The sequence below is a fragment of the Saimiri boliviensis genome, chromosome 3 (assembly GCF_048565385.1).
Source record: "Saimiri boliviensis isolate mSaiBol1 chromosome 3, mSaiBol1.pri, whole genome shotgun sequence".
NCBI classification, from domain to species: domain Eukaryota; kingdom Metazoa; phylum Chordata; class Mammalia; order Primates; family Cebidae; genus Saimiri; species Saimiri boliviensis.
Window position 1 is genome coordinate 81,596,342 of NC_133451.1, and position 10,798 is coordinate 81,607,139.

At 40.6% G+C, this 10,798-nt stretch overlaps 2 protein-coding genes and 1 long non-coding RNA gene across 3 annotated transcripts; 1 reads left to right on the forward strand and 2 right to left on the reverse strand.

Moving 5' to 3' along the window:
* Positions 1–5,395: 5,395 nt before the first annotated feature.
* Positions 5,396–6,199, reverse strand: PIGY (phosphatidylinositol glycan anchor biosynthesis class Y). Its single transcript, XM_074396425.1, has one exon. The coding sequence runs from the start codon at positions 6,197–6,199 to the stop codon at positions 5,984–5,986; it is 216 nt and encodes a 71-aa protein (XP_074252526.1). The 3' UTR covers positions 5,396–5,983.
* PYURF (PIGY upstream open reading frame) lies at positions 5,396–8,188 on the reverse strand. The gene is made up of 2 exons (XM_039468500.2): positions 7,890–8,188; positions 5,396–6,437 (listed from the first exon to the last, which is right to left on the reverse strand). Exons 1-2 carry the CDS (start codon positions 8,090–8,092, stop codon positions 6,296–6,298), a joined length of 345 nt encoding a protein of 114 aa, XP_039324434.1. The 5' UTR covers positions 8,093–8,188; the 3' UTR covers positions 5,396–6,295.
* Positions 8,189–8,202: 14 nt separating this feature from the next.
* LOC120363657 (uncharacterized) lies at positions 8,203–9,358 on the forward strand. Its single transcript, XR_005579122.1, has 2 exons — positions 8,203–8,329; positions 9,137–9,358. It is a non-coding gene; the product is annotated as an uncharacterized LOC120363657 (long non-coding RNA).
* Positions 9,359–10,798: the final 1,440 nt, after the last annotated feature.

The window sequence follows — 10,798 nt, forward strand, 5'->3', positions numbered from 1 at the left end:
TCAACTGACTGGAGCCTTTTTGCTTCCTCCTTTATTCTTCACATTGGACAATTATTACCTACTATTGCTCTGACTCCATGTAAGGAGTCTTGCACAAATCCAAGCAATTAAAAAGTCAGGCAATAAAGTCTGATTTTACTGACACTATTATTACACCTCCCACATCCTTCTTGATGTGCCCTGTGTACAGCTCCAGCCTCATCTCCCACTGTTTCAGGCGATTTTGTTACTGCGCAAACATCAGAGTATACTTACCGTGTTTATAAGTACATTCTGTGTTGTTTGCACAGTGCTACAAACCTGTACAGCATGTTACTATACGGAACACTGTAGGCAGTTGTAACACAATGGTCAATATTTGTGTATCTAAAAATAGAAAAGGTATAGTAAAAACATGATATGAAAGATAAAAAATGGTACCATGAATGGAGCTTGCTGGACTGGAAGTTGCTCTGAGCGAGTCAGCGAGGTAAGTGGTAAGTGAATGTGAAGACTTAGGGTATTATGCCATTGTAGACTTTATCAACACTGTACACTCAGGCTACATTAATTTATTTAAAAAATAAAGCAATTGCTTTACAATATTGTGACAGCTATGATGCTACTAGATGAGAATTTTCAGCTCCTAATATTATAATCTTATGGGACTACCATTGTATATATGGTCTGTTGTTAACAGAAACATTAAGCAGTCCATGATTCTATTTCAGTTCCCTGAATGGGCCAGTCTCTTTTCTGTGTTTTCACATATGCTTTTTCTTTTGCCTGGAACCTTCTGCCCATTGCACCACTCTCTCTCCCTCTTCCTTACCTCCTCTCTTCAATTCTGCCTCCTCCTCTGTCTTGGTTATTCCTATTCATTTTTCAGGATTCACTTCAGCTGTCATTGCATTTATTCTGGTGGAAGCTACCTATTCTCTTTCTGCTTCCAGGGGCTCAATTGCCAGTGGTTAACTCCCATGAGTTAACCAAAAGTGCCATCTAGTGGCAAAAGGAGACAACAACAATCGCCTCCAAATGGAGCATTTCATTAAGAGGGACAAAACTTGGAATACTAGACAGGCCTTTCTCCACCGCTACACACAGTAGGGAGAATCTACTGTAGCTCTTGGCTCTCCTAGATATTTTCACATTTTCTATGTAACTTAAAACTCTCACTTGGTCTTGAAGTAGGTATCATCATTTTCATCTTTTAGATGCAGTCTCAAGTTCAGAGGGGACTCCTTAAAATCCCCTTTTCAGGATTGGCAGCAAATAAAGAGTAGGTCACAATAGGCAAGTTTTTGCTCCCTCATGATGGGAATTTCTCATTTAGAGCTGGTGGGAAGGATCTCATTAACAGGGTAGTTAAAGATGATTTGTTAGTGATGCAATTGAGGGCATTTAAAAAGAGAATCTTGTTAAGTGTCTCTAAGGAAGAAGTAGGTCCCCTGGCATTGTCAAGTCAGTGAATTATCGAGGAGGAAAAGTGAGGAAAAATTTCATCAGTGTAGGAATAAGTGTTCCTCATAGTGGGTTTACAGGGCAACAAATGGAAGTGGTGGGGTCAAAGCCATGGCGTGCAACATGAGGTACATAATGGGCAGCTTTTGTCCCTATGAACAGACAGAAAGCCAGAATGATTTGCTAGTGAGAAGCTTGGGGAAGAACACTAGAAACCTGTTGAATTCCCAATACAGGTGTTGTATTTCATAGGGCCACTAGAAGTAGCAGAATGTGGTGGACAAAATTTAGAAGGTGTAAGACCTGCATTCACTTTTGGCCATGCCTCTAACCAGCATTTGACCTCCAGCAAGTGACCTGGAATCATTGAGCCTTAGGCTGGACACTGAGATACTGCTTTTTAAATTTTTTCCTGTAATAACTTCATTGAGATATAATTCACATAGCATGTAACTCAGTCATATATGGTATACAACTCAGTGTTTTTTAGTATCTTCACAGAATTGTGCATCACCATAGTCAATTTTTCTGTTTTTGTTGTGTTTTGTGGGTTTTTTTTTTTTTTTTTTGAGACAAGGTCTCGTTCTTTTCCCAGGTTGGAGTACAGTGGCATGATCATGACTCACTACATCCTTGACCTCCTGGGCTGGGTCCTCCCATCTCAGCCTCCTGAGTAGCTGGGACCACAGGCATACACGACCATGAGAAGCTAAATTTTTTTATTTTTTGTAGAGACAGGGTCTCCCTATGTTGCTCAGGCTGGTCTCAAACTCCTGGACTCAAGCAATCCTCCCATCTTGGCCTCCCGAAGTGCCACCATAGTCAATTTTAGAACATATTTATCACCCCAAAGAGAAACCTGGTACCCTTTAGCCACAGCTGCACAATCTCCCCCTCTTCTCCAGCTCTATGCAGCTACTAATCTACTGTCTGTCTCTAGAGATTTGATTATTACAAACATTTCATGTAAATGAAATCAAACTATATGACCTTCTGTAACTGGCTTTTGTGACTTAGTATGCAAGGTTCATCCATAGTCTAACAAATATTAGTATTTTATTACTTTATATTGCCAAATATTATTTCATTATCTTCATATCACATTTTATCTATCTATTTATCAGTTTATGGATGTTTGGGTTGTTTCTACTTTTTGGCTATTCTTAATGATGCTGCTATGAACATTTGCATAGAAGCTGTTGTGAGTACTTAAGTTCTCACTTCTCTTGAGTAATATACCTAGGAGTGAAATTGCTGGGTCATGTGGCAACTCTACATTTGACCTTTTGAGGTCTTGCTGTTTTCCAAAGAAGCTGCAGTATTTTATATTCTCACCAGCAGTGTATGAAGGCTTAAGAGGTCTCTTAAAACTGCTGATCCCTTCATAAGAGTGTGGGCGTGGTGGCTAACACCTGTAATCCCAGCATTTTGGGAGGCCGAGGAGGGTGGATCACTTGAGGTCAGGAGTTTGGGACCAGCCTGGCCAACATGGTGAAACACCATCTCTTCTAAAAATACAAAAATTAGCCAGGTGTGGTGGTGCACCTCTGTAATCCCAGCTACTGGGGAGGCTAAGGTAGGATAATCACTTGAACCCAGGAGGCAGAGGTTGCAGTGAGCAGAGATCGTGCCACTGCACTCCAGCCTGAGAGACAGAGTGAGACTCCATCTCAAAAAACAAAGTGTTGATAAGATATAGAAGTATCACTTTTATATAGCCACGTATCAACTGCTCAATTCCCTTTTCTCTCTTGCTGTGCTACTGTTCTGCAATCACATCTGCATGTTACAAACCCAATACTTAGTTATAATTATTTTATATAATCTGTTGTATCTTAAACTGAGAAATGAAAGGAGAGCAAGTATATATTATAGCATTCATTACATTAATCTTATTTATCTCTTCTGGTTCTCTTCATGTATTCCTATGAATTCAAGTTACTATATGGTATCATCTTCGTACTGCAAATACAGCTTTGCTTACCTCAATTTCCTTTGTGATATTAATACTAAATATGTCACATGTTACAGGCTCCTGGAGTGGCCATTGCCCAGCTGAGAGGGAGAATGTAAGTAGTTTGTAGGTCAAATGCCACAAACTTGCTGTTCTTACTGTCTTAGTAGACTTCCTTGAATGTTTCTTCATTTAATGAGCTGTATGCCCTTAGGACAATTTCCAGACTGTATAAATGGTTGTTTTGTTTATATTTTTCACTAGTTAGGCTTGTTTCACTGGCAGATGGGTCCACAAAGTTCCTCACATGGTCTCTAGAAGTATCACTTATTAGTTCTTACCTTCACATATAAAATTGTATTTGATCCTCACAATTTTATGAAACAAGGATAAAGATTTCTAGCCCTAAAAATGAGGCCAAGAATGCCAAGTAACTTGGCTGAAGTTATAAGGCTTATCAGAGCCATATGCTCACTCAGGAGGTACTTACTGCCTACTCTGTGCTAAACATTAGATTTAAAATGTTCAGCACTTACTGTATAGACAGGAGACAAACACCAGGCAACTGCAGCACAAGGTTAAGTGCTAGAATAAAGCGTATGGTGCCCTAAGCAAAAAGAAGGGCACTGGCTGGGTGCAGTGGCTCACTTCTGTAATCCCAGTACTTTGAGAGGCTGAGGCGGGTGGATCGCTTGAGCCCAGGAGTTGAGACCAGCCTAGACAATATGGTGAAACTACATCTACAAAAAAAAAAAAAAATTAGCCAGGCATGGTGGCATGTGTCCCAGCTACTTGGGAGGCGGAGGTGGGAAAATCGCTTGAACCCAGGAGGTTGAAGCTACAGTGAGCCATGATCATACCATGCCACTGCACTCCAGCCTGGGCAACAGAGTAAACCCTGTCTCAAAAAAAAAAAAAAAATTGGGGGGGGGCAGGGTCACCTAGTCTAGTCTTGAATAAGAATTAGAAACTAAGCATTTTAATTCCTGTTTTTCTTGTAAATAGAAAGGGCCAAATAGCACAAAATAAAGCGGTACATAGCATAGTAGTTAAGAAAAGACTGAAGCCGGATGGCTAGTTTATATTTCAGTCCAATTATTAGTTATGTTACCTTGGGTAAGTCACTTAATTTCTCTGTGCTTATTTCCTTATCTGTAAAATGATGCTAGTATTATCTACTCCTTAGGGTAATAAGATTAAGGAAGACACCAGCACTGTGCTCATAATTGTATCTGGTATATGTTTGTACTATACAACTAATTGCTAAATAAATTCTATTAGTGAGAGGATGGTGTTAAATACTAAACTCCCCCAGGGCATGCTTGTCAAGTAAAGTGCCAAACTTCAAAAAGCTGAAATCAAATCGATTTCTTGAGACATAGTATCTACTTGTTTTTAAGAATTATTTCATTTTCACTGACTTAAGGTTAAGTGTGAGATTTAGGGTTAACTGAAAAGAACAACTCTTCAGGAAATAACTGGGAACCTGTAGTCTTCCAGGTTATCTGCATGTTGCCATAGGGTAATTTTAAAACATCTCTACTATAGTACACTTTGAATTAATTCAACAGAAAACAGATCTAACATGTTAGAAAAACTGTTTAAGATTTCTGTTAAAATAAGATTCCAATAAAAATACAGTTTGTATTCGGTTTTTAGGTTTCTTTGGGTTAACTACTGAAACACTTAACACTATACTTCAAAAGTATTGTACTATGCTCCATCAGTCTTGTTGAAAGTTCTGGAAAATCAGGAGCTATTCATGCTGATGCTCATGCCCGTAGTAGTGTTATTCGGTCTCCTGGGAAAATAAACTGAAATGTGGCTCAAAATATGGCTGTAAGCTCAACAGGGTACAATCAGCTACTTGCAAGTCTTCCCACCCCTCACTTTCCTGGGAAATGATTCTATTAAGTACCTCTCTAAATATGCCTACATTTAGTGCAGTTTTACAACTTCCCTCGGTATCAATCACACTTCTGTGACCAAACAAATGACTACTGCAAACTGGTTTATTTTATCTTTTATGGTAAAGTGTCAACATCTTTATTGCTAATATAAGCATTTAATGTCAAAGAAATGAAGGCAATATTACAAACTCAATTTCTGTAAGTACCTGAAATTTCTGTTTGATTACATGGTTTTATATCATACTTGTTCAAATGCATTTGTCTCCCTTAGAGAGAGTATTTCAGCATCACTCCTTTAGAATTATTTCAGTCATTCCTAACATGTGACTTTACCAAAGACCTTAAACTTAAGAAACAAGCAAAACAAAATTTCAATGACTTTTAGATAAATAGAATAAGAAATAGTCATGACATGACAATTGGGGATGTTCATCTCCAACAAGACACTGTCAAAATGTTTCCTCTGATATAGCAGTTTTAAGTCAGAGCCTTCAAAACACAAGGGCAGAGCAAGAGTACAATAACAGAAGCATCTGCAACTTAAGTCTTCCACAGCCCTAAGCCCGATATACACAAAGCAAAGCCTCCTTCCTGCAAACTTCCATCCAGTTGAATTTTCACAGATAGATGCTCAAGAGCTATCATTAATAAATATAGCATATTGGCTCTAGTTGCATCAATTATGCCTAAAGAGTTTAATACCCATCCAAGTCCAAAGGTGGAAGAACACATACACTGGTATGGTAATAGGCAAGAGCAGACTGTAAAAGCAAAGGCTGGCTGTGCTAGTGCAGCCCTGTGGGAAGTTTTCTTCCACAGAGGCTGAGTAAAACAGTCCTGCTAAAGAAACCAGTGGAATAAGAACAGTCAAGGTAGGAAGAGACAGAAACATTCTTCTCTTCCACTTATTACCCTCCACTATGTTTTAAAAGGTATACGGTATTAAGAAAAGTTAGCCGTTGGGTTTTTTATTTTTTTAAAGTATGAACTAGTGCTGCTCCAGTTCTTCTTGCTTCTTACTTTGATGCGTCATCCTAGCTGCCTGTGGTATCATATTAGGAATCCCATCAATGATTGGATAAGCTATTCCCAATTCTTCATTAATCAATTCATTTGTTGATGCTTCATATCTGAGGTTGAAAAAAAAAGAACAAAATGGATTGTGAAAAATAAAACGCTTGAAGAGCCTGATTTTCAACAAATACCACCATTTATCCAATTCTTGGTATACAGTTAGTTAATCCCAGAGTAGTCTGCTTCAATTCTAAAAGCAACAATAGCCAATTCAACCTTTTATCTTAAAAAAAAAACTCTTAGAATCTATAATTATTCCCATTTTAGTCAGTTTCTCTCATATTCTCTTTTTCACCTTATTCACAAGTTATTCCTTATTTTTGTTTTTATAGTAGTCAAAAAAGATCCCCCTCTTATCCAAATATTCCTTCATTACTTTGGTCAACCCTCAAACCATCTGTGTTAATTTACTACTGGAACAAACACTAGAGAAAAATCAACTTTTTCATTTTAGAATAAATGCTAAATAGAGAAACTTAACTAATCCATTAGAAGGAAGTAACTGGAAAAGGTGAGAGGACAGAAATGAGAAAACACCGGAAAGCAGTGAGTCTGCAGTGAGCTAGTTATAAAGGTAAATCAAATAATTTCAAGGTTTGAGAAAATTGAATAACATGCTTATTATGGGAAAAAAAATATGAAAAAACTGCTGGCAATCTACCATTCAAAGATAATCACTGATAACATTTTGGTGTTTTGTTTATGCGATTTGTAATACTAGTGTTAGTGTTGTCGATATTCAATTCTGGTAGCTTGGAAAGTGTAGAGCTGTTTTCCCAAAAACTAGGTTAAAGACGCTTCTACGAAACCTGCTGGTCCACCACTAAGAGCCACTGGGCAGCATACACAAGTGAAATGCTTAAGACTGTCAAGCACCAGCTGTACACGACACTTTCCCAAGAATCTGGAGGGTAAAACAATACTTTTCATAATCTTGGCTTAAAAACCAGGCTTTGGCCTTGTCCTGAATCGCAGTGGTTCATAGAAATCATTTCGGGGTCGTTTAAGAACACACAAATACGTGGCAGTGGGGGTGGCGCCTGTATCCCCCAGCACCTTAGGAGGCTGAAGCGGGAGTTCTAGGCCAGCCTGGGCAACGTAGGGAGCACCCTGTCTCTTAATAGCAAAAAAAAAAAAAAAAAGAAAAAGAAAAAGGAAATACAAATGTTCAGGTCTCATCCCTCGGACATTCCGAATCTGCCGGTCTTGGGGACTGCCGGGGAATCGGCATTTTAAAAACGGTCCCCGGGTGATTGCAATGCGCAGCCGGTGGCGAACCTAAAACGCTTCAAGCCATTCCCGCAGGCTGGCGATGTGTTCGGGCAGATGTGGGACGCGGCTCCCCTGGCCTCCGGTCTCCCAGTCCTGCGGGCCCAGAGTCAAGAAAATGGCAGCGGAGAGTACCTGCCTGACCTACAAGGCCCCAGTGGCTGCGAGAGACCGCGGCCCACCGCTCCCTTTCCCCCAACCGGGAAGCTGCGAAGGAAGGGCCCAAACCAGCGAGTCACCTGAGCGGCCTCTTGGAAAGCGGGCACACCAGGAACTCCAGCAGCGCCGGATCGAAGGTACGGGGCGTCTCTTCCGGCCTCTTGTTCTGGTCGGCCGAAGGCCGCGAGCTCGACGCGTGCAGGCACCTACCGGCGGCTGCGGACAGCTGCGCGCGTGTTCCCCGCAGGGCTGAGCAGACCCTGCCGCGCGCTCCGCTCAGCATGGTCAAGCAGCCGGAGATTGGGCCTCCCTGCGTCTCCGCCGTCTGGGGCCGAGCTCCTGGCTACCCTCCTGGCCCGCCCCGCCAGCCAGGCCCCGCCCCTTGGTGCTCCTGGAAACGCTGCCGGGGAGTAGGCGGGGCGGGCGCTTTGGTTCCGAGGATGCTCCTGCCCTGACTGGTTTTCCCGCGGGCGTCTCTAGTCCGGACGACAGCCCCAAGGGCAGAGGTCTCAGATGGGTGGTGCCCCGCCCCCTTACCCGACTACAAACTAAACCAGTGTTTAAGTCGAGGTATCTGGGTTTTCACGGGGTCGTGTCGCAGGGATGCTAGGAAGCCAGTGGCCGGACCTCAGAGTTGTGGGGAGTTAGGCTTGGACCTACGCGGTTACAGCCAGGTGACTTTTCAAACACACTATCATATTGGCTGTATTGAAAGCGTTCATTTGTTTCAGGTACATATTTACTATACCATTAGTTTCTGTAATCTTGTTTGGCTTTTTCTCTCTCATTAAAAAAACTGGGAACCTGAAAGGAATGGCCTGGGTCTCTGACCCTCCAAATTATGTAAATTCTTCCCGCCCAAGACCCAGTCATTGTAAAGTATTTGCGTAATAAAGCACAACTAATTTACCTCTATAAATGAACTTGAAGGCCGCAAGGAGTCTAAAAACCTGTGTCATCAGGCGGATGTCTGTTAGTCAAATGGGTGATCCATTCAGTTAATTTGTATCCCGGGTTTGCTTCCGACTCTCTGAGGAAGTGACGCCATGTTAGGTCTTTCTTACCGCCTAGTAGGTGGGAACTTGGGATCTGGGGCCCGACAGCTCGGTTCCCCGTCCACAATTTAGTAGCTGATGACTTCAGCAAAAGACTTAACTGCTCATTTTTCTCATTTGTATAATAAGATTAATAATTGTACCTACCTTGTGAGTTCCCCTCAAGGTAGGGGATAAATGGGATTGTGCATTCAAGGAACATTTAGAAAAGTGCCCGGCACAAATTAAAATGCTCCATTCACGTTGTCTATTTTTAGTTTTATTTCATCTAGTTTTTCCATGTGAGAAGACTCCAAGATTCTTTGTTAGTCATAAATTTTTTCCCTCCGTTCTGCTGAATATCAACCTCAACTTTTTTTGCATCATGGGGCATTATCATTTAACACTTTGAGTTCCTGGGGGTGGAAGTAAAGAATACAAAAATATTTTTACATTTTCAAATTTATTTTCCACTCCAATCTAAAAATAAATTGAGAAATTTTTGTGTTCATCCTGATTTTTTGTTTACATATTTGTTTTTTGGGCCATCCTTTTTTTTTTTTTTAAGTTCATTCTTTGGTGTTCTTCGTTCACTAACACTCTGAAGATTTCTAAGACTAATGTAGCTTATAGGATACCAAAAAAGAAACACTTCTACTGGGTAGATATTTAAAAGATAATGAAAATCTCTGGTTACCAAGCCTTTCTTCCCGCACAAAGAAATATTTTGAAGTTATGACTTTCCATATTAGAGTCACTAATGGACTAGAGAATAGGGCAGTTATCAGGGACATACCCTCAAAGTTCCTAGGTCTCCTTCACGCTATTTCTGAGTAGGGCAGTAGCAGGAATTAATTTTTCAGTCGAAGTCAGTCGATACTTTGGGCTCAAGGGAGGGGATGAGCTGTAGGAAAGATAAGTTTCTGCTTAAGGGGAAACAGCACTTGACTTCTGCCAGCCTGAGTGGGCCCAACCCTTGGCCCTTGCGGGGTAGGGGAAGGCACCTATGTTTAAGCCTCAGCTAGCTTGGCTGCAGATCTCTATCAGCTGGGTTTTCTAACCAGTTATAAATAAATTAGTTTCAGTTTGCCTCCATATAGAGGATTTGAAGCAGTTCGGTTTATCTTGTTTAGGGGAAGAATAGAGCGTAACAACAAAGTATTGAAAACATCCCAAATTTATAACACCAATATTTAAGGAACATCTGAATGTGTGACTGTCTTACCGTGTGCATATTAAGTTGCAATATATCAAAGCAAAATGCCCCTAAATATTAGCCCTTGGTAATGAAGAAATAACGATTCATTTCTGCCTGTAGTATACTAAGCTAAATGTAGGTGACAGTATATAGGCTCATGGGACTGGAACTAGTCTTTTTAAAAGTTAGTCCCTTTTCACTATTCATATGACTATGACCTTTCCTGTCACATAGGCCTGTGAACAATAACCTGATGGTTTCTGGGCTCAGGTACAGTTTTAGCTGTGTGACCTTGGAGAAGGTATTTAAGTTCTCCCCCTCAGCCTTCTCACTTGCGAAATACAGTAATAATAATATCTAACTTATGGCATTTGAGCAGGCTAAATAAAACAATATAAGTAAAACAATTAGCACAGGGGCTAACAGATTAAAAGAATGTTGTTAGCAATAAAATTATTTATTATGGTGAAACCGGTAAACATTCTGATAAAAAGGGAAAGCACAAGGTACTTCTGGGACATTCTTTTTAACTGAAAGGGAATTTTCCTAATTCCAATATGGATACTATTGAAACACAGTTCTTGGATTATCACGCACGTGGAGTTAGAGGGGCTGGACTATGTATTTTAACACAACCCATAAATTCCAAATTTAGGGGCATTAAAATTTGTGAACCTATAATTCAGAGAAATGAGTCAAAATAAATTTTCCACTAGATGGCATCATTTAGTATTTGAATTAACGTTTATCTCTGCTC